The sequence below is a fragment of the Sminthopsis crassicaudata genome, chromosome 4 (genome assembly GCF_048593235.1).
Source record: "Sminthopsis crassicaudata isolate SCR6 chromosome 4, ASM4859323v1, whole genome shotgun sequence".
Taxonomy (NCBI): domain Eukaryota; kingdom Metazoa; phylum Chordata; class Mammalia; order Dasyuromorphia; family Dasyuridae; genus Sminthopsis; species Sminthopsis crassicaudata.
The window spans coordinates 144589003-144613286 of record NC_133620.1 but is presented as its reverse complement, the minus strand read 5'-3'; the positions used below and the strand labels follow the sequence as shown (position 1 = coordinate 144613286).

The 24284-nt window shown below is 35.7% G+C and overlaps 1 protein-coding gene across 3 annotated transcripts in view; it reads left to right on the top strand.

Annotated features, from left to right (window-relative positions):
- Positions 1–13344, top strand: part of UST (uronyl 2-sulfotransferase) — a 380057-nt gene extending 366713 nt beyond the window's left edge. For all 3 annotated transcript variants that reach the window (XM_074309586.1, XM_074309587.1, XM_074309588.1), the window contains exon 8: positions 10219–13344. In XM_074309586.1, coding sequence (XP_074165687.1) covers positions 10219–10502 — 284 coding nt within the window. In that variant the 3' untranslated portion in view covers positions 10503–13344. The remainder of the gene's footprint in view (positions 1–10218) is intronic.
- The last annotated feature ends 10940 nt before the right edge of the window (positions 13345–24284 follow it).

Sequence of the window (24284 nt, the reverse complement as noted above, 5' to 3'; positions counted from 1 at the left end):
ATTCCTATCCCATTTGATCCTCACAGTCTTGAAAGTTAGGGTTTATATTATCCTCATTTTAAAGTTGGAGATACTGAGGCAGGCAGACATTAAGTGACTTGGCCAGGATCACACAGCTAATAAATGTCGGAAGCCAGGTTTGAATTCAAGTCATCCTGACTCTGAGTTCTGCATTCTATCCACTGACCACCTACCATATGATGCTTCTGTTTCTTACTTACAATAAAATGTGGTTATATTCTTAGTTATGAAACTCATATTTTTTTCTAGGCAAATAATTTCCAACAAACTAAATTAAGATCAGCTTGAAATACAGGAAGATAGAGACCCTTCCCTATAGGTTTTGGTCAGTTTCAGGTATGTACATTAGGAAGCAATTAAAAGAATGCTTATTATAGAAACCATAGAATTTGAAAAATATAATAAAAGTGAGTTGGTGAAGTTTTGCAATTTTGCATATGGCCAACCATCTTGAAAGTCATAAAAATGGGGCCCCATACTCTGGTGCAACAGCTGGGTTTACATAGCATTTCCAAAGTGTTTACTCTGGCATAGAGCCGGGCCTACATCATTTTTCCATTATGCTTGTTTGACAGATGAAGAGAGGTGGTAAGGGTGATTTCAAGGAGCAGTTCTGTGATTTCCTTTTTATTTACATTTAAAGACCTTTTAAGAGCACTGAAGAATATGAACTAGTCCAAACATAATGTTACTGCAAACTAGGAGAGGACTTTTTGCAAAATGCCCAAGTCCTGGGCAAGAAAGTCAAGTTTGCTTATGGCCTTGGCTTATGTCCATTTTCAGAGTAGAATCCTGATGATTACCCCAGCCTTAGACAAGCAGATTACTAATCAATAGTTTTAGTTGTTACAGTCAAAAGAAATCTTTCTAATAATTGCTTAGTGTAACATATACACAATTTCAAAATTCCCCACCCAGATCATGAACAGCCTGTTGGCTATCTGGATAATCTATTAGCTGGCAAACACTCCACTGCTAAATTAAAGGGTGTGCTAGAGCTTACTTGAACTGGCTAGTGAAAGCTGTGCTTGAGGAAAAGACATCTCAGGCTCCATCCATCTGGGTGTGAGACTAATAACCTGGCCTTCTTCTCCAATCAGATATGTATATTATCACTCAGTTTTGACATCTGGTGAAAAATCCATAGTTTCAATTATAACCATGGCAGGCTTATTTGCCACTGGGTCAATATTTGCTTTCTAAATGAAGCATTTTATTTTTGCTAATGGGGACACAGAATTCAAAAGCACTGAAAAATGAGGGTGAAACGTTCAGTAAATGAACCACATTATTGTAACAGCATTTGGTCATGCACACAGATGTTTTTGCTTTAATAGAATTGGCATTTGTATTAAATGAATGCAGGCAGTGATACACACCTGAAGCAGGATCATTGTCTGAAAGGAGGTTCATGCATTTATATATATATATATATATATATATATATATATATATATATATATATATATATATATATATATATATATATATATACTTATGTAAAAATGGTGGTGTCTTACCTTTGCTTCTTAAGCATTAGTTGTCATTGTTGTTCAATCTTTTTAGCCATGTCCAATTCTTTGGGATCCTATTTGGATTTTTCTTGGCAAAGAAAATAGAGTGGTTTGCCACTTCCTTCTCCAGTTCATTTTACATAAAAGAAAATTTAAGATAAACAAGATTAAGTATCTTGTATTGGATTAAACAATAAGTATCCGAGTCTGGATTTGAAATCAGGACTTCTTGACTCCAGGCCCACCACTCTGTTGACAATGTCATCTAGCTTCCTTAAGCTTTAGTAACATGATAATGCAGTATTTTTTTTTTCCAGAAAGGCCAGAGATAAAGGAAAATTGATAGCACTCCCCTTCCAGAGCTAACCATAGGAACTTGGACTACTCCTAAAATGTATCCTTAGTGAACTGCAGTATATTAACAATAATGATTATTAGGGATCATCAGTTCAGAAATGTGCACTTTTAGTCTCTCTATGGAGTAGAAACCACATGTACTTTATACTTGTAGTCATAAAGGAGGGTATTTAGTAATATACATGTTACAGATAAATAATGTCATTGAAAAAAAAATGAAGATTTGTTGTCCCCATTAATTCCTATTCACATATATTAGCTATTCATTCCACACAGTGCTATACAAAGCAAAATCATTAGGTATGGTTCCTCCCATTTAAGGTAACCTATTCTCACCTTATTTTAAGCAACCTTCTTTTGAAACTGTCTCCATTACCTGCAGCATAATTTTTGAACTCTTTCCAGTTTCAGCAAAGATCTGTCATATGAAATAAACTTTAAACTTGGAGTCTGGAGACATAAGGTTCAAATATGACCATTTTCTAGGTGATAACTTTTCAGTTTCTGCATCTATTAAATAAGGATGACAGTATTTGTTCTGCTTCCTTTACAGAGTTGTTGGGAGAAAATCTATTTTCAAAGTGTTAAAAGCTATAAAAATGTGATGATAGAAAAAAATTATCTTTTGTGGCTATGTTTGAAACTCAGTGGAGTTTGCCATTTAAAATAATTAACACTACAGACATTTTTTAAGGAAAATGGATATTCTATTTATTCAATGGTTGGAAGAGCAGATATTATTACTAAATAAGATTTTCCATGGTATCTGGGACCTACATGGATCACTTGAATGGGGTGTAACAGAAGCCATAACACTGATTTCTAGTGGCTTTTTATTAATAGGAAGTCTATATGATACAAAGAATTTCAGAATCCTTAAAAAAAAATCTTTCTTACATATTTTAATGCTCAAATATAAATAAGAGAAACAAACATGGGCCATTAAAAAAAAAAAAAGCTTTATGCTACAAAGGCATATATGTGTGTGTGTGTGTGTGTGTGTGTGTGTGTGTGTGTGTGTGTTTACTACCTCCTTAAACAATGTCTTCTTTGTCTTAAGATAAAAAGGGATACAAGTTCATTGTGGGATTATTTAGTCTTTTCTTAGTTCTTCCTCTAATTTAAAAGAAACTCCTTAGATCGAGTTAAGCCTTTCATTTAACAGATGTGGAAACTAAGGTCCAGAGAGATTAAGTGACTTTCCTAGAGTCAGAAATTGCAAATATCAGAGAAGGAACTTCATCTCAGATCCTTTCTCTCCAGGGATAGTACACTTTCCACAAAACTACACTGGGTTTAAGTTTCTTCACTTCTTGATTTTTGCTTTTAAAAAGTTCATCTCCATTTAGGAACAATGCTTCATTCCCTCTCTCCATCCCACCACAACGCTCTCATGTTCCAGCTCTACAAAAAATAATTTTAGTAGTAAGTATATTTCCTAAAAAATGTTATGTTTTATGAATTGGGCAGAATAATCTCCACCCTAAAATTCTAATACCTTCCTTTAGAACCATTTATGGAATTCAGACCAGAGTTGGATCTTGCTTCAAATAACCACGCTGGTAACTTACTCAGATCTATGTTATGTTTGGAGGGAAACTCTGGGGTTTTCCTAAAATCTGGAGTACATAGCAATGAACTGACTCACCTGTCACACTGACAGCACAGAAGGCATACATGGACAAGCTTCTAGTGCAGTGTTGTTTTGGATTTTTTTTTAAGAATTCTTTATTAAGCATGACTCATTGACTTTTAGTCCACCAGATCCACTAGGTCTTTTTCACATCAATTATTGTCTAGCTACACCTCCCTAATCCTGTAATTGTGGAGTTGATTTTTTTTTTTTAAACCCAAGTGCAGAATTTTTAGATTTATCTCTTTTACGTTTTATTTTTGTCTGAACCTATTGTTCCAACCTTTCATGATCTGGAGAGGTCCCAATTTTGTCATTCAGTTTCTTAACTATCCCTCCCAGCTTTGTGTCATTGAGAAATTCAATAAGGGGGCCAGCTATCAGCCTCCTTTCCACTCACAGAAAAAGCACTGGAAAAACCATCTGCTAAGTTGTAGGAAGGCTGTATGGGTGGAAAGAATAGCAGTGTTGGTGAAATAAATATATTTTGACATATTAAATAAAGTCCATCAGCCTTTCAATGGAAAAATCAATGACTTTGGGGGATTTTCATAAGCTCCATAGGCAGTGATATCTTTCCAATTTTAGTTTACATTTAAATAGAACCTGTGATTTCATTGATATTTAGGACTCTCATTGAGGAAAAGCTTCTCAATAGTAGAGGTGACTACATTCTACAACATATCTTCTGGCCTTTTGTCATCTTATGAAATATACTACTGCTGATTTTTGTTTCTCACAAGATGAAATGACTCCATTTTTATCCCCAGACTTTTAGTTAGGATTTTACCACATCAGAGATAACTGAAGTGGAAAGCCCAGCTAAAATCCTTCTGTCCTCCATCCCTTGTCACTGGCTCTGTATAACAACCAATTTAAACTCGTCGGTTTACTTCATATTAATGGTACTACCAATCAGTTATTTTATAGAAGGAAAATTGTTCACTATACCTTTCTAAAGCTTCAATATGCAATGTCTATAACAAAAATACTTAAATGCATAAGGAGTTAGCACATAAATTCATTGTCTATATCCACACAAAACAAAGCAGATAATGAAGGAAATTATTTACATAATTGTAGGCCCCAAATAAAACTTTTTTTCCTAATATTATGTAGATAATGTGCTTAGCTCATCACTATACTTTCAAAGATAAACAGCTTGTGATATGAATAGGTTGCATTGTGCATCAGTTGATAATAGCTGATCCCCTACAGAGCCGAAAGTATTTTATTTTAAGCAAGTCTGATTATTCAGGTGCAGAGAAATTGTGCAAATATAGCAAGATATTTAAGTGATTCCTAAAATCCTGACTTCAAAGACTTCAATATTTAAATAATAAACTTTATGTAGAAATCAAAGAATCACAGAACCATAGAATTGGAAAGGAAAATGAAGGCCATCAGGCAGCTAGATGACAGAGTGGATAGAGTGCCAGGCCTGGAGTCAGGAAGACCTAAATTCAAAACCAGCCTCAGAGACTTACCAGCCATGTGGCCCTTTATTAAGTAAGTAAAAATTACTTAACCCTATTTTCCTCAGTTTCCTTGTCTATCAAATGAGTTGAATTAAGAATAATAAACCACTCCCGTATCTTTGCCAAGAAAACCCTAAATGGCGTTACAAAGAATCAAACATATGAACAGTAAACGGAGGCTATCAAGCCCTACTCAGGCGTGATCAAGAAACCCATGTTCACATCTATTTTTTTAATTGCATAAGAATATATGGCAAATTCAAACTGATGTAAAAGAAGCTAGGTGGCACAGTGAATAGAGAGCTGGACTTAGAACCGGGAAGATCAGAGTTCTGTTCTTAAGGAATTGAAAGGAAGTGTGCCAGTCAGTCCACATCCTGAGCCTCTGTGTGTATATAGTGTGAAAAGCACAGAAATAACTCAGACATTAGCTGTGCCAGCCATAGGCTAGACATTGAACCTCAGTTTCCAGGGCTATCAAATTAAGATAACAATAGCACCTACCTCATGGTGTTATTGAGGATCAAGTGAGAGAAGGGCTGAAACTCTGCATTGGAATCAGACAACTAAGCACTTAAGGCTAATTACCTATTGAACAATACTCTATTAGCATATGCTTGGAAAAGGGCCCTTCCCACTATTCTGTGCTGGCTCATTCTTTTGGTGTATACAGATAATTGTGGGAAGGATTAGGGGGTGGAGTAAGACAAGCCTGAGTCACTTTTGCTGTGGACAAAGAGAAGGGAGGTTGTGAAGAGTTTATATCCATCCCTTTCACTTCTCCCCCTAAAGACCAAGAATAAAGACCAAGGACTTTTGCTTACCCTTATTCCAGCTGATTCTAAGACATCCAGGGTTCTAGCCCGGACTTCACAAACATATATAAAGGATGTTATAAATCTTCAATGATTTTACATATGTATATATTACATATACATATGTATGTGTGTGTGTGTGTGTGTGTGTGTGTGTGTGTGTGTGTGTGTGTATAAATGGAAACCCATAGCCCTGTCATTTTCAATGTTTCAGTTGTGATTTCTGGATATCTTATTCCCCTCTGCCCTTCCCACTCCACATTATGGTCTTATATGATTCAGATGCCTGTGCAATAAATTAATCATTCTAGAGCTAAAAGAGACCTCAGATGCCTGATAGTCTGACTCCCTTTCACAGAGAATAAAGATGTTCAATAGGCTTTGTGATGCTCAAGGTCACCCAAACAATCAACTTCAGAGGTGGAGATGAACCTGGGTTTTCTGACTCCCAGCCATGGTATTTGTTCCTGTCCCAGTCAAGCAAAAAACTATTTCTGCCCTCAAAGAGCTTACAAATCTTTTTTTTTTTTTTTTTTTTTTTTTCCCCCCCTGAAGCTGGGGTTAAGTGACTTGCCCAGGGTCACACAGCTAGGAAGTGTTAAATGTCTGAGAGCAGATTTGAACTCTGGTCTTCCTGAATTCAAGGCTGGTGCTCTATCCACTGCGCCACCTAGCTGCCCCCCAGAGCTTACAAATCGAATAAAAATATCATTCTATAAAGGGAGGCCTTTTTATCAAAGAGGTTTTCTCTGCATGCCCCAGCTTTTTCAAAGGAAGTCTGGGACTTAGAATTATAGCATACTAGACCACTTTACCCAAAAGCTTAAATTTTCAAAATGAGGACTCTAGGGGTAACTAGGATGTTTCTTATGTTATAAAGGAGAGAGATGGATAATGGAACTCATTTTTAAAATTTGCATCAGGACTTTTTTGGGGGAAGCAATCAAGGTGAATGGATTTATCCAGGAGCATACAGCTAATAAGTGTCAAGTGTAGGGGCCAGATTTGAACTCAGGTTCTCCTGACTCAAGGGCTGTGTTATAGTTACTGTACCATGTAGCTGCTCCTACATCAGAACATTTTTAATTTGCTGCTGACTCATTTTGTGACCTATGTAAGTGACTTGTTCTTTCCAAATGTCATATTCCTTATTTTGGGTTTTTTTTTTTTTTTTGTTTTGTTTTTTTGGTGTTTTGTTGTTTTTTGCAAAGCAGTTGGTATTAAGTGATTTGTCCAGGGTCACATAGCTAGTAGGTCTTAAGTGTTAAGGGTCTGAGGCAGGATTTGAATTTAGGTTCTCCTGATTCCAGAGCCAATGTTCTATCCACTGTATCATCTAGCCACCCCTATATCACTCATTTTGAAAGTTAAGGTATTGGGTAAAGGGGTTTAGTATGCAATGATTCTAAGTTCCAGATTTCAAGTTCCTTGAAAAAGCTGAGATATGCAGGGAAAATCTCTCTAATACAAAAGACTTCCTCTATATAATGTTATTTTTATTAGATTTGTAGCTCCTTGAGGGCAGGAATTGTCTTTTTGCCTTTTTTTGTATACCTCCCATTTAGCACAGTGCCTGGTACAAAGTAAGGTGCTTAATAAATGTTTGTTGATTGATTGATCGAAGGGAGTAAAGATGACAATTACTCATTCAATCCCCAGGTTCCATCACTATTTCCCGGTTGAGGCTTCCTCCCATTCTAAGGAGGAAAAGTTGGTGCACTGGTCCATTCATGTCCTTGGGTTTCTGTGTCCACCTAGTGGAAAGCACAGATACCACAAAAACATTCTTGATAGGGAAGCCTGCTTCTTTATAAATTGACTTGCAAAACATTGACAAGATTGAAACAAGTAAACAGATTCAGTGCATTCTTAGAAATTTTTAGGCTTTAGTTTTTTTAGATTTTTAAAAAATAAAATACTGGAAAGGGACCTGTATGTGCCAAAATGTTTGTGATAGCCCTTTTTAATAGTGGCCAGAAACTGGAAAATAAATAGATGTCCATCAATTGGAGAATGGTTGGGTAAATTGTGGTATGGAATGTTATGGAATATTATTGTTCTATAAGAAATAACCAGCAGGATGAATACAGAGAGGCTTGGAAAGACTTTCATGAATTGATGCTAAGTGAAATGAGCAGAACTAGGAGATCATTATACACTTCAACAACAATACTGTATGAGGATGTATTCTGATGGAAGTAGATATCTTTGACAAAGAGAAGATCTAATTTAGTTCCAATTGATCAATGATGGACAGAATCAGCTACACCCAGAGAAGGAATACTGGGAAATGAGTGTAAACTGTTTGCATTTTTGTTTTTCTTCCTAGGTTATTTTTACCTTCTGAATCCAATTCTTCTTGTGCAACAAGAGAACTGTATGGTTCTGCACACATATATGGTATCTAGGATATACTATAACATATTTAACATGTATAAGAATGCCTGACATCTAGAGGAGGGGGGGTGGAGGGAGGGAAGAGAAAAGTCGGAACAGAAGTGAGTGCAAGGGATAATGTTGTAAAAAATTACCCAGGCATATGTTCTGTCAATAAAAAGTTATAATAATAAACTGCCTAATTCCATTCATACTTGAAAAGCAATACCTTCTATAATTTCTCTGGCAAGTGATCATCTAGTCTCCCCTTAAAGATTTCCTTTGAAAAGGAACTCATTGTCTCCTCAAGCTACCTATTCTACTTTTCATAGGCTCTAATTGTTTAATAAAAAGTTTTCTTTGTATCACATCTAAATTTACTTCTCCACAACTTCATCCATGGCTCCTGTGTCAGTTTTCTGAGAGCAAACATACTAAATCTAGTAATTCCCTATTCATATGTCATCATTTCAATACTTAAAGACAACTATCATATGGAAATTCTGGTTTTTTTTTTCTTTTTATGGCCAAACATCTTTTGTCTCTTCAAATGATTTTTGTACAGCATATTCTTCAGTTTGCCAGTATAGAATCCAAAGTAGGGGAAGGAATAAAGAAATCTACATGTTTTAACATTCTCAGGCATGAGTTTACTTTCCATTGCTTTGTGGCAAAAGGTTTCTTATGTATGTTACTGTGACCAATTCCTTTCATCAGTATACAAACATAAATCAATATTTGGTTTCGAATGGAATGATATAACCGTGTCATGCGTTATACTTTGAAGTCTAGTATCTTGTTTTAACTACTTTGAAGTTCCCTCCAGTGATGCTGATCACCATCCATCCATCCCCGCCTTCTTATTAGTCAGCCCACTTAACATGCAAAAAATCTTCCTTCCTTTCTTCTTATATCATGATGGTATTAAGGAAGAATTCTAGTTATCTACTTGTCATCCCTCTCTATAATCTGACTACCTTCTCTTCTTTTCATAAAAGTCCTTGATGACATCTGTTAGTTATATTATTAAAAGTTCCTCATTGGTTTTATGGTTCAGCCTGTATATAAGAACCATGCACTTCTACATTGCTATCTGCATAATTTTCTTTAAAAAATTTTTTGAGGACTATTGTAGTCCATTCTTTATTGTAGAACATCAGTACCAACTGAATATTCTTTAAAAGATGGAACTTTTCTTTCATACACAGGGCATTTAAAGTACCTACTTTTTTGGTTTAAACTATTATAAAACATTAGATACTACATTTTTTCTCATCTTTGGTGGGAAAGATCATCTAAGATAAAATATTTAAAAGAATTTCAAAAATGCTGATTCTATATGTTTATTGAGAAACATGTTATTAAATGGAAAGTACTGAATGTCATGTATGTTATAATTAACTAAAATTTAGAATGTTCTTTATGCATGATATGTTTAACCAGCTAATGTCAATATTCACAATGAGACCAATATCAGTATTTTCTAGATAATGTTAAGAACAGATCCTTTCCTCCTGTTGCTTTGTCTCTTAACTACTTGTTTCATTTACTACTAATAAATAGAATTCTAGATTTTATTATCCAGATAAAGTTAATTAGTAAGTTTGGATTTTATATATATTTGTATGTATGTATATGGATATACACATATATACAAATATGCATATACATATATATATATACATGTTTACATTTTTGCTCAATCATTTCAATCATGTTCAACTTTTCGTGACCCTATTTAGAGTTTTCTTGGCAAAAACAGTGGAGTGGTTTGCCATTTCCTTCTCTAGCTCATTTTGCAGATAAGAAACTGAGGCAAACAGGGTTCAGTGATTTCCCTAGGATCACACCAATTAGTAAGTATCTGAGGCTGCATTTGAACTAACAAAGATAAGTCTTTCTGACTCAGATCCAACACTCTATCCATGCACCATGTGTATATATGTATGTATGTGTATATAACATAATATGAGTATAATATAATTTATGAGTATATACTGATAAGCTTCTGGTTTCTTTTTCAGAACATAGGAAACTTGGGAACATGACTGTGACAGTAAAAAAGACCGTCCCTTCTCCTGAGGCCATCCAAATTCTCTACCAACGCATGAGATATGAGTATGAATTCTACTACTTTGTTAAAGAGCAGTTCCACCTGCTCAAACGCAAATTTGGACTCAAATCTCACGTCAGCAAGCCACCTGTGAGGCCACAGTTCTTTATTCCTACTCCACTGGAAACTGAGGAACCAATAGATGATGAGGAACAAGATGATGAAAAATGGTTAGAAGACATCTACAAGAGGTGATGCAAAGACCATGTCAACATCTAATGGACTCATCCCTCTTTCTTGAGAGCTTATTTGTTTGTTTCAAAAAGAATCCATAAGGGACTAAATTAATGCACAGTTGCATTAAAAAAAAAAACATTCCCACATGATGGGGTGAATGGGAGATACCCGGTTTTGCGGGTTTTATTTGTTTAATTTTATTGTCTGTTTTTCTTGGCTCCCTGGGATCCTTTCTAGGACAACCTAGATGGCTCCAACTCAAAACATCTCATCATAAAATAGCTTTCCTCAGTGTGTTTAGGAAAGGCATTCTATCTTCAAATAGCCTGCCATTTGCAAAATAACTTGTGCAAAATATTAACTGCCTCCATGGTAATAGAGGCATCTCAATCCATCTCAACAAGAATACAAATCAGTTTTTTCAAAGTCCAGAGCAATTTAAAAATCATGTAATCATCCAGATCACAAAGGAAATAGGACAGCCAGCTTAGGTCACAATAGAATATAATTAGGAAGCATTTTCCAGAGTGAATTGGGCCCATTAGTATGGATGAACTTTTGTCTTGTAAACCTCAAAAATTTCAGTTGGCAAATTGTCTTGTCAGTACCTTTGCTCTTGGGAAGGAGCACAGAACAATAGCATCAGTATAAGTCTTTAAGCTCTTTGTGCCGAACAATCAACCAATTTCATGTTTTGTATCACTTTAAAAGTTCAAAATACATGTCAAGCTCCACTGAGATAGCTAATTTTTAAAAATATTACTCATGGGTGATAGAGTCACATGGATGAGAAAATAAGTCATTGGGGGATCCCTAGGAACACCTGAAGTCCGTATGAACTGTTATGAGACTTCGTGAGGTTTTATGGCTTCAGGGTTCATTAAGAAATGGACCTAATCTCAAACTATTTCTAGATACTATAAATATTCTTCCTCTTTGCATCGCTTTGAGATGAAATCCTAAATCACCACCTTAGGTACAACACTTCATGCCTTCTGAAGAAGTCCTGCCACTAAGGTCAAAATCTAGTCACAATGACTGACTCTAATCCTGCTAATAAACAGCAAGGGACTAAGGAAAGGTGAAGCTTCTTTTAAAAATAAGAGTTACAAATCTGATAAGACTCTCTTGAACCAACTTAACATCAAAGAATTATGAAGGCAGAACTAAAAAGGACCTTAGATACTTATTTAGTCAAAGGGTTCTTAGGCCTTCCTGTGTTATGGACCTCCTTAGGAGGCCTAGTAAAACCAATGAACTCCTCAGAGAATTAGCTTTAAATCCATAAAATGAAATATATAGGAAACCAATCATTTCAAATATAGCCACAAAAGTATTTTAGACCTTAGCCTAAAAGCCCCTGATCTAATCCAACCATTTTATTTTACAGATGAGAAAACTGAGACTCAGAGTGGCCCAAAATCATACAGGGATTAAGTGGCAAAGTCAGAATTCTAACTCAGGTTCTCCAGCACCAAATATAGCAGTTTTTCTACTCAACCCTCCATACTAATTATGGTTTTGTCTCTATTGCCTCAGTAAGCAGTTACTTTCATAGACAAGGGTGATAGCTTCAGTAGAACCACAATTGTGCCTCTGGCAAAAGAAATAGTCTTGTATTGATCACCTCCCCAAAGTAGTTTTTCGAATAGAAGACCATCAAAATAAGATTTATGTGATACTAGTTGAGAACCCATTGCTGAAATATTTTTCCACTGTCCTGATTTCTAATATTATACAATATAAGATATATTCTTTTGGATTAAAATGTAAATAATCCTAGAAAAGATTAAATTTTATTAAAAATTACTTGAAAACAAAGAAAAGGGAGTATGAAGACAACTTCCAAGCAGGCCTGCAGATGGCAGCAGCAGCATATTAGTGGGGTCCAGTTTATACTAAATCAGATTTTGGGCTTTTTACAAACCACATATCTTGAGTTTCTGCAAACACATATGAATCATTCTTGGTTCCTCCCTCCATCCCCCACTTAAATTGGACAGTAGTCAAGACCTAAAACAAGTCATTTGACAATAGCAAAGCTACTTTATTATGAGATGTATTAAGAAGTCTTCACACCCACAAGAAATCAGCTTGGCCTTGGACTACTAGCATGTCTGTCTGAGCGTTACTTGGCATTCTTATGGGTGTGCTTTTCCATCCTAAGAGGGATGTAGTTAAGAAGAACTGTAGTGTTCAAGTAAGATAAACATTTAGAAGAAATGTTCTTAAAAGAGAAATGTCCTTTGTGCTTATTTAAGGGACTTATGCACTACCATTAAGGTACCCTAACAGTTAAAAAGTGGCCTGGCTAATAGTCAGGGTCAGAACACAAAATGAGAATTTGCTGCCTTGTGGACTTTAAGTGGTTTCTATGAAATTACACGTAAAGAAGAATTAGTTTACACACTGTGGAAACTTGTGATCAAATAAGGAAAAAGTATCCTCCCCTTTAACATGAATAAAGGTGATTTAAATCATGCCATAAATAGAGCAGTGGAGTAGCAAGTCATCAAATTCATTTAGCCCTTTTGTGGCACTTGCTTGGAATTTAATTCCAATCCATTAGTCAGCTTCTCCTATCAATTCAAAGGCATTTCTATCTTGACCACTTTATTACAAAAAAAGCAAAAACTGTTGACTGATTTACTTGCTGGGCCTTAATGTTATTTTTACCTAACAAACTGCCTCTAAGTTATGTGTCTTTCTCCCTCAAAGGCAAGGTACTCCGTAAATTTATTTGGCACTTAAGGAAAAGTCTCTCTTTGGCTCTGGGCCCACACACGGTTTGTACATCGTGAAATATATTGTACATTTTACATAGTTTAATTTAAAAGAAAATACATGTTAAGCTGGTTAATCTTTGACTGCCTTATTTATTATAACTTTTCAGCACATTCCAAGGTTTTAGTTACTCAGGAAGGAGTTAATTAAAATGATTTTATTTTAGTCTGCTGGATGTTTTTTAAAAAGCAAAAGTCACTATTATGAACATTTAGCCTACTTTGTGTTGAGTGCTGTGTAAGTGCTTGTAAATCTCTTTTTTTAGAAGAAAAAAAAAAAGTTTGGTGTTTGACATTAATGAAAATAAGAAAATATATAAGGAACCAAAACATTAGCTTAGCTGAAATGAAAGCAATCTGTGTTTGAGATGAAATGTTCTTTAACTTATTCGGTACCCACATTAAGGGTAAAGAAATATAAATAAGTTGGCTCCCCCCCTCAGTCTATTGATAGCTGAAAATAAAAACTTTCAATTCCATATAAACACAGGCCTTCAGCTTCCTTGGTTGGCCAGTCTTTCCTTCCCTTAATGTGATATTGAAATGAGACTCTACTTTGTCTGTAAGCTTTCACACAGACATCAAAAGAATTGATTGAACACCTGGTTGTTTTTGTCTACATGGAATAATTGGTTTAATTGCTATTTCCATTGAATCAGCAAGTCATTCCAGTGTCAGGAAAGCCTCAGCCTGAATCACAATATTTTGTGCCCATCAGGTGAATAACTTCCAAGCCTATACATGTAAGGAATAAAAGGCAAAACATTTCTAGCCTTGAATTGACCACTTCAAACCTTTCTCTTTAGAGCAGGGATGGGGAACCTTTTTTCTGCCAAGGGCCATTTGGATATTTATAACATCATCTGTAGGCCATATAAAATTATCAATATAAAAACTCAAGTAGTAGAAAGTGGTTGTACCTAGTTTTCAGCTCACCATTGCCTGCAGTTGCCTTAGCAAATAATTTTGCAGGCCATGGGCCAAATGTTCCCGACCTTGCTTTAGAGGAACTGAATCTTAGAAACTTGTACTTACTTTCTTGAGCTGAACAGTAATGATAACAGAAATGCACTGGCTGGAAAGTTGTATTTCTGGGATTCATTGGAATTTTTACAAAAAAGAAAATGGCTCCACATGCTTCTTGGTCACCATAGACATGAGTGTATTTGGTGAGATGTTATTTAAACGATGTAATGTTCACTTCCTACCAGGAAAACAATCTGCCATACATTGACACTAACTGGAAGAATAAGTTATTGTTCAATCAGAAAGTGCTTTGTGATAAGAAAAAATAAATTAGTTGAGTCTCCAATAAAGAGCATAAGGAGTGGCCTTTCCTTGCTCTTCAATGTTGTTCTGTAGCCCAGAACAATAATAAGGATCTGAGGGGTCTTTGAATGTACTCCTTAACGATGAAGTAAACCAACAAGCAGTAACTACAGTGAAAGAAACTCAGGGTGTTTGAAATTAGGGCGATGCAGGGAATGGTTTGATTTGTCCACATGTTTTATAATCAATCAAGCCAGCATTTATTAAGTAATTACTAAGTGCCACGTACTGTGATGGGCACTGGGCCTTTGATTTTGTTGTACAGGAAACTTCAAAGTGAAGAAATTCCCTCAACAGATGCAGATCAACACTTTTTTGTCAAGTTAGTCTTAGAGTTGCCTAAATACTAAGAGAATAAGTGATTTGTCTAATCTTTTGCAACAAGGCTATATCAGAGGAAGGATATGTATTCAGGTCTTCCTCACTTGAAGACCTGCTCTCTATCTATTATATGTGTATAGAAACAGAGATGGAGGTAGAGACAGAGATATAGAGATATCTAGAGGCCATATATAAAACATATATAACTCAAGGTAAGCTTGAAAAGGAAGACCCCCATAGTGGGGAAAATCAAGAAAGGTCTCACACAGTCTTATGCTAAGTCTTGAAGGAAACTGAGAATTCTAAGATGAAGAGATAAAGGTGAGGGAAAAAAAATATCCTAAGAATGAGAGATGGCCAGTGCATAGTCAAGGAATCAAGAGACGGATTGTCTTATGAGAGGAAAAACAAGTGGGCTAATATGGCAGAATCAGACAGGAAATGGAATAAAGTAATATGTCAGAAGTCAGTTGTGAAGATCTTGAAGTTCCATACACAGTAGTTTATTTGATCCTAAAAATAAGAGAAAGTTAATGGAGTTTACTGAATGAGAACAAGGTAAGTAACATGACCAAATTTGAACTTTAGGAAAATCACTTTGATATCTATAATACCCCTCTTTGTGTGACAAAGCTTTTGTTGGGGAGTTCTTTGGGGATAAAGTGCTCGGGTTTTGCTGTCCTATGAGGTAAGTAGCATGAAGAAACTAAATGGGATGAACATTTGTAATCATTCAGAAGAAGGGGGTGGAAAGTATAGGTCATTTCTACAAAAAGCACCTTTTTTTTCTGATACTTGGAGAGAAACAAATTAAGAGACATTTCAAATATAGCCTTCCAAAGAGGAACCTATTGGGACTAAAATAAATATTAGAAAGCATGAGAAAAGGCCCATCAAAAATACTTCTCTTAGAGTAAAACAGAGTCACTGTGGTCTGACATAGATTAAAATAGAAAACTCATAAAGGAGAAGAATTAAACTGTAGAAAGGAAAGTAAATGTGTAATGATAGGATCTATAATGATTTTTGATCTTGGAAATATCATAAAGAAAACACCTAGTCCCTTCTTTTGAAGATGAAAAAGTTGAGGACCAGAAAAGTTAATGGCTTGCCAATAAAAGTACAAAATACAGAACTAGCTATTTTTCACTAATGATCTCCCTAAACTCAACCAAACCATAAGAATTTATTAGGCACCTATTAATGTTATTATGTAACATGGTGGGAGTTCAAAAACAAAATCAAAGCTTTCCACCATCAATATTTTACATTCTACTGGGGTGGGGGAGACATAATATTCTTGTGTGTAGTATATGTGTATGTATGTGCATATCCTACATTTACTTCTCTCTGAACATGTATATCTGTATATATATGATATAACATATGCCATATGTTAATGTAGTATTAACACATAATATGTGTTATTTCATATAACAATAATATGGACTTTTTTAGAATGAGGTTGTCTATCTTCCCCTCAAGAGTTCTTAGGGTATTCCTTGAGGAACTGCAAATGACTTTTCTCTATTATCAGCTCAGTGTTTTATTCCAATATGTTCCTCACTGTTGGCCATCAGTGTCCTAGCTCCATTGAACTAATTAACATCCATTTCCTTTTATAAAGAAACATTAACCGAAAAGATATATTGAAGACAGAAAACTGAAAACACAGCCCTCCCAACACTTTGGAACCTGAGAACAGTGGGCTCGAGCCTCACCCAGTTTCTTCACAGAATTGACCCTAAGGAGTTCACTTTCAAATGCAACATGGCCAACTGATGGGTGAAACTTCTCACTCACTGCTGCTAGAGTGGCCTGGGCAGATCCCTAAGGACTTTAACCCTTACTGACTTACAGAAAATTCCTAATATAGACTCTGGCTCTTGGAATCTGATGGCTTGTTCCCCTGCCCTTTGAACCTTACAAGGTTACAGCCATCTGTAATCCCCTGCACCTAAAAGAGGAAAGAATAAAAAGAGTCAAAGAAAGGAAGCCCATATTCATGCATGTCAGCCTTGAGAAGGAAGACCCAAAACCTCTTTTATAGAATTGTGTAGAAGATTGAAATCAATTATAGAATGGCCGAGCCCAACTCCAACTCTTGAGAACAGAATGCAAACTTGACTTATCATCATGCTTTCCTGGAAACATTCTCCAGTTTTTGGATTGATAGGACATACATCGGCACCATCAATTGTGTGCAAAACGTTCAATAATAAATCACAGCACTAGCAATTGGAGGAATCGGGAAATGACCCTTGAAGGATGTTAAGCTGAGTCTTAAAAGGTATTATGGTTTCTGAATGGTGAGGTGACAAGGGAGAGCATTCCAAGAATATGAGAAACAAATGTGGTAGCAGATAGAATGGTAGAAGAATAACATATAATCAGACCTCAAAGATAAGCTGGAGCCAAACTGTGAAAGGTTTTAAATGACAAGCTACAATTTTTACTTTATCTAAAAGGCTATGGGGAGTCCCTGACACTTCATGAGCAGAGGAATAACAGAGCAGGGAGAATTCTTTTCTGTTATAATTTTGATTTACTATTGTAGAGCCAAAAAAATATTCAAGAAGGATTCTAAAATGGAAATATATGGTTTTTATTTAGTCATTTCTATCAAAATATAAAACACTGGAAACTTGCTTGAGTTGTTCCTGGGATCCATGGAACCTCTTTTAAAGCAACTAAGCCCTTACAACATGGTGTCCACAATGATTCATTCAAAACATGTTGCTATAGAGAAAAATGATTTTTAAAAAGTACTTCTATTTTTATGCTAGTCATATCTTCACATCTCAGCATATTAATTTTTAAAGGAATATTGCAGAATCATGGATGACAATGACTGAGTCATTTTATTTTTTATGTAAAATTTATTTTCCCAGTTACATATAAAACAATTTTTATGTTTGTTTTTAAAACACTTCCTTCCTCCCACCTCACTGAACCCCCATTGAGGTCCATGTGAAACTATGCAAAACATTTCCATAAAAATCATATTGTGAAAGAAAACATCAATTCACCCCCCAAAAAAATCCCTCAAGAAAAACAAAGTTTAAAAAAAAAAGTATACTTCAATCAGTATTCAGATTCCATCAGTTCTTTCTCTGGAAATAAGATTTTTCATCATAAGTTCTTCAGAGAAGTCTTGGATCATTGTATTGATGACAACAGCAAAATCTTTCATAGCTGATCATCCCACAACATTGCTATTACCTTGTACACAGTAACATTTCACTTTGCATGAACTGATGGAGGACTTTCCCAGCTTTTCTGAGAGCATGCTGCTCATTTCTTTTAGAACAATAATATTCATCATAATCACATGCCACAATTTATTCAACTATTCCCCAATTGATGGGTATCCCCTAAATTTCCAATTCTTTGTTTGTCATTTTAGATCTGACTAAATTTAAAATAGAAATTTTACCTAACTCTAAATTTGCAAAGTACAATTAAAATGTGGCCTTTAGGAGTAGAGAGATGAATGCAAACCTGCTTTAAAAAAGTATTAATATTTGTAGTATGCTCTGAGCTCCTCCCAGACTCCATTTCATTTGGGAATTCCTTTCTACGTGTAGCAGTCTTGGCCAGTGACACAGCTTGCTCTTAACTCCCGAGGATCACCCATTATCACAGTAAGTCACTGGTCATGGAATGATGACTGACCACTTGCGTCTTGTGGGTTCCAATTTGCAAACAAAGGGATTGCCTTGTAATAATACACAGATAAACAAACACACATAATATAATGGGGAAAATATGACCTAGATTTTTATTTTCTAAATCTTCGTGCTTGAATTGAATAATCTCAAATCAGGAAAGAAACTGTTATATCTTTCATCAAACAGTGTGTTCTGTGGGCAAGCATTGAGCAATCTCCCCCACATTGTTCTGCCAAAACATCTCAAGCCTGACCTGGAACAAGTCTCTTATTCCGATCATGATTCTTCCATAAGCAGAGACAGCCTGGAGGATTACATTGTGCCAGACAGAACACTGGTTGTGTGATGCAACTAAATAGAGAGTAGGATAAAACCAGGAAGCAATGTGGTTGATAGATTACAGCAAAGAGCTGAGAACCGGAGAAGTCCTTGAGTTCAAATCCCAGCTGATTTGTTTCATCGGGAGCTTCAGTAAGTCACTTGACCTCCTTATGCCTAAAGTCAACCCAGCTGGAAAGCATTAGAAAAAGAAAAAAAAAAAAAAAAAAAGGAACTTCGATGAAAACTGAGTATTCCATCTGAGGTGAACCATATTTTCCCCCCAATATACTTAAGAGTTACAAGTCCTTTAAGGCTGAAGGAACTTTTAATAAAAGTGTTGGGGTTTTTTCCCCACAAAATGGCAGCCTCTGCTGGTAAGAGGGCATAGAATTACTTATAATTTCTAGTTCTTCTTGATGCCTTTACTCCCTTATGTCTATGGAGATTGCTGCCCAGCATCCTGGTGAGTCCCTGTCATGGAAAAGATGACTGCTAAAGTACAAATAAAATAGACAGGGAAATGCACATTTTAATAAAATTGCATCAGGAAAAAATACAGCAAAAGCCCATCCTCAAGGATTCTCCACACACAATCTCTTGGTTTTGATTCTGGAACACTATTTCTTATGTCATTGATTATCCAAGCAAAAACTGAAATTGATGCATTTCTATTTTTTTCACTAATACTTATAAATGGACATTTCTTTGACTCCAAACTTTGGGAATTATTTCCAATTAACAGATTTCCCCGTGCACTTTCTTCTTATGACTTCTCTAAAGTACCATATGTTTCTGGGAACCTGTGAAAGATAGTAGCAATTCTCCTGAGTCACATGAACTTCCAAAGGCTGTGAGCAAATAAAAGCTTCCTCGCATATGGGAAACTGACTTCATAAGGAGGTGCTGTACTTCATTAGGCTATTTTTTGTCTTCCTCCTCCTTTCTCCTTCCCACAACATCATGGAGACAATCTGCCTATGATTTGTGGGCTGTGTTGCTTTTGTTTACTTTTTTTTTTTTCTGGTCCCAATAGAATGGAAGCTCCTTGAGGGCAGAGACTGTTTGGCTTTTGTCTTCATATCTCAGGGCCTAAAACCTTTACTTTTACTTAATTTAATAATTTTTACTTTAATTTTCCCATTGTGAGAGCCCCTTTCCCTTTCTTGTATCTTTAGCTTCTGAAAGAAAATAGATAAGAAACAGACTTTCTTAAAACAGAAAGAGACTTTGTAGTTCTTGTAGTTCCCCCCTTTCTTTTACAGATGAAATTGAGAACAACAGAGGTTAAAGGACTTAACCAAATTCACACAGCTTCACATCTAATTTGAGAAAAATATCTTCCTGGAATAGGGACAAAGTTGTGGTTTAATCAGGAATGGAAAAATAATTAGCAGGTGGTTGTTTCAAAGTACTTTATCTTTGCTTTGTTTTAATTTTTCTTTTTTGCTTTGTTATAATACTGTAGAATCATGGATGACCATGGCTAAATCATTTTAGAGCTAACTAAACATAAATTGAGAAACATCTAATTTGAACTGACCCATGCAGCAGATCTAAGCAAAGAAAATATGTAAAAGCTGAGACTATTTTCTGAGATCTGAGCCCCTTCACTAATACCAAGACTAAGCAATGCAATCCAATCCTGCAAAGGAAAAATGTCCACTTGGCCTCTCTCCCAATTTCCTCTGATGTTTGATTACTTGATTAGAACATCTGTTCCAAGGATATTCGCCCCATTGTATGATAAGGGAAGGGGGCGTTGGGAGGAGAAGATGGAGAGATTGTGAAAGCCAAAACCTCAAGTTAGTAAGGAGCAGGGCTTGGTTGGAGTCCAGAAAAGTTGTTAACTGATAAAAAAGAAAGAAAAATTGTCATTTTCAAGCTTTGTCTCCGAGATGTCACTGCACCATTTGGTGCACAAGGCGGCGCTGTGTCCACAGTGATTTCTCTAAGAAATTTGAAGAACTTTTGCAATAAGTTTTTAACCCACTGCACCTGTTTATTTCTTCCTAACAATTTAGCTGAGTCTGGAACATTCAGGTCAAGGTTATTTGAATCCCAGGGTTTGTCAGGAATACAGGGAGGCTTTTGTGTCCCAGAAATGCAATTTTAGCTTCATGTTATATTTTCTCCTTCCTCTTTCCCAGTCTTTCTGATAAAATGTGAATTCTGGGATAAATTTCTCAGGATTACCCTGGAAGCAAGAGGAAAATGATGGTAGGACTCGATCAACACAGATCACTTATGGGGAACCCCAAGATCCTTTCAGCATGGCTGCTGCATGCTAGAAAGACAGAAACCTTCTGTCTAATTCAACTCAACTCAATTTATTAAGTACCTCCTCTTTTTCAGATATTATGTTAAGTTCTCGAAGCACAAAAGTCACAAATAAAAATAGTTTCTGTTCTCAAGAAGCTTATTTTCTATTGAAGAGAGAGAATAAACATGTATCCAAATAAATACACTTCAAAGAAAATGATGGAAAGCAAGCACTGGACAAGAGGAAGGATTTAAAAAGCTCCCTGTTGGAAGCAGCACCTGAGTTGAGCATTGGAAAAAGGTAAAGATGGAGGGAGGTGGAAATGAAAGAATATCTTTTTTAAGGGAAAAGGGAACAGTTTATGCAATGCTTGGAGGTTGGATATGGACAAGAGTTCAGTGTTTAGTTTGAAGCAAATGTAAATTTCATCAAGGAGAGTAGTATGGTTAAAGTGGGAATGGTTAGGTGGGAGCCAAATTGGGAAGGGCCCTTAAATTCCAGGCTAAATAATGATAGATGATGGGAAAATAGAATCAACCATTTCGTGGTAACAACATCAACATTGTTTAAATGCCTACTATGTGAAGGGTACTATTCTCTGTGCTAAGGGTACAAGGAGAAATGCAATAGAGACCTTTTATTTCAAAAAGCTTATAATCAAATGGGAAAGATAAATATATCAAAATAGCCATCAGACAAAGTTTAGTATAAGTAGAAAAGGGAGAAGAGAAACAAGAGAAATGTGGCTGATTGTACTGCCACGAAAACTCTCCTATTTCTCATTCAGTTCTATTGACTGTATTCTCAGTTTTCATTATTAGTGACTTCCTCCTCCATCTGTACTTGCTTTCCTTTCTAATGTCATATTCCTTGATGATGTGAGATGCAAAATCCTTGAGATCCTGTATTTTTTCATTTTTATCTTGGTGTCTCCAGAGTTTGGCAGGGCCTTTCTTTCTTAAAATAAATAAATAAATGAAGTTAGTTAAATTAAATAAAGGTGACACAAAAATCCTAAAACACTGACAAACCATAAAAAAAGAGGAAGACTAGATTAAAGAAAAATAATGAACGTTACATTACAAAGTCAGAGAATCTAGGTTCAAATCCCAGTTCTCATGCTTACTATCTGTTAACTTTGCATTTAAACTCTTTATGCCTGTTTCTTCATCTACAAAATGAGTAACTCAAACAGAATCCCAAGATTCTGATATAGTTTTAGTGAAACCAGGGCGAAGGTCGCTCCTACTTCTCCCTAGCATATTTCAAGTCTCCAACAGCCTGATTCCCCACATCTGGCCTAGCATCTGTTAGCCCCTTGGGTAAGAATTCTGAACAGAGAAGTTCAAACTGTGGATAGATTTCAGGGGGGTCTCTGAATTTTGATGGTAATAAAAATTGATATCCTTATTTTCATAAGCCTTTAAATTTAATTTATCATTTCTTACAACTTTTGAGTTTATTTAAAAAAAAAAAAACTATTCTGAGGAAAGAAGGAGGGGTGGTGGGGTCATAGGCTTTATCAGATTGCCAAAGGGGTCCATGAAACAAAATAAATTAAGGACCCCTACTCTAGGATTCTAATTCCCCTGCTTCTCTTATCTGAGGTGTAGACAAACCTTTCTCTATTTAGCTCAGCCGAGATAAGGTCAGGATTAGTGAAGCCTAAGGGGGCCCTGGCTCCATTTCTGTTCCGGCTAGCCCTTTCTGAGAATTTTCGTTTGAGATTATCTTTTTCAAGTCTTTGGTCCATGTCATGCCCCCAATTTTCTCTTTAGAAAATGGAATTAGAGTCAGATTCATTTGAGAATTTTTTACTCTATGAAAGAGGATAATAGGTGGTTAGGAAACAGAGGGTCAGGTACTGGCTACCACAGTACATTTAGTAGCAGTTGCTGAGTTATAATGTCACCCAAAGAGGGAACAAAATGAATTCACAAGACACAGATATTGAGTGAGCAGGACCATGGAGTAAGGACCAGGACCATGTGGACTAGATATTGTGGAAAGAGCTCTGGGCTTAGAGTCCAGAGACATGGATTTGTGTTTTAGCACAAATCTGACAGAACAAAATCATTGTCCCAGTTTCTTCATCTGTCATATGAGGACAAAAATATTCACATTACCTTCCTCAGAAGGAGACTGAGATATATACTTCAATAATCCTTGAAACATTTTAGCAATATGAATTATGATTCTTTGACCAATCAAAAAGTGCTTGGTAAGCATTTGCTCCAGATTACATACCTTACCTGAAGATAAGTTTATACATCCACCATCTGAGACTATGCACACTTGGTTACTTTTCCAAGCAAGGCTGGAATAAGGCACTTATCTATGTTTCAGTTTATTCTAACCAATTCAAGAAAAATTTATTAAGCATCTACTATATGCAAGGCTCTGTGTGCTTAGTGCAGGGGGGAGGGTACAAAGACAATGATTATCTTCAAGGAAGTTTTCTGTACTGAACTAAAAAATGTTTGAAATTATAGCCTCTTAAGCTTGAAAATTGCTCCCCTCCCTTATTGTCTACCAAAAAAATTTATTCTTCTTTGTAATGTCCATTTATCACCCATTAAATAACATTGCTATTAAATGTGGAATTTTCTAGCATTCAAAATATGCACACTTATTTTAAGCAATATTTTAAATGTTCCTTATTATATTCCTCTAATGTATTGTAGCTCAAGGTGCTGCCTCCTTCTCAATTTCAGACTATAGTTCAGGTAGTAGGGAAGGATTTGAAATGATTCATTCTTATATTCATCAAGTCCCTTTAGTGACCAATAAATAAGAATTAAGGGTATAGTGTCTATATGTGGAATCAGGCCCATCAAGGAATGTTCTAATCTTCATGTCATGAACAGCTAACTGAAACCAAGTAAGGTGATCAGCCATAATATATGGAATATAGGAGTAGATGTACTAAATAAGATTTTACTTTTATAATTAGTAATATTCAACCTGTCCATTTGTAGACTGTTCTTTAATTTCCCCTAGGGAAACATTCAAAAGATAAAATAGGGTTTTATCACACACATACATACACACACACACACACACACACACACAAACCTCAGATAGTAAGTTTAAGTAAAATTGATATGAATTTTGC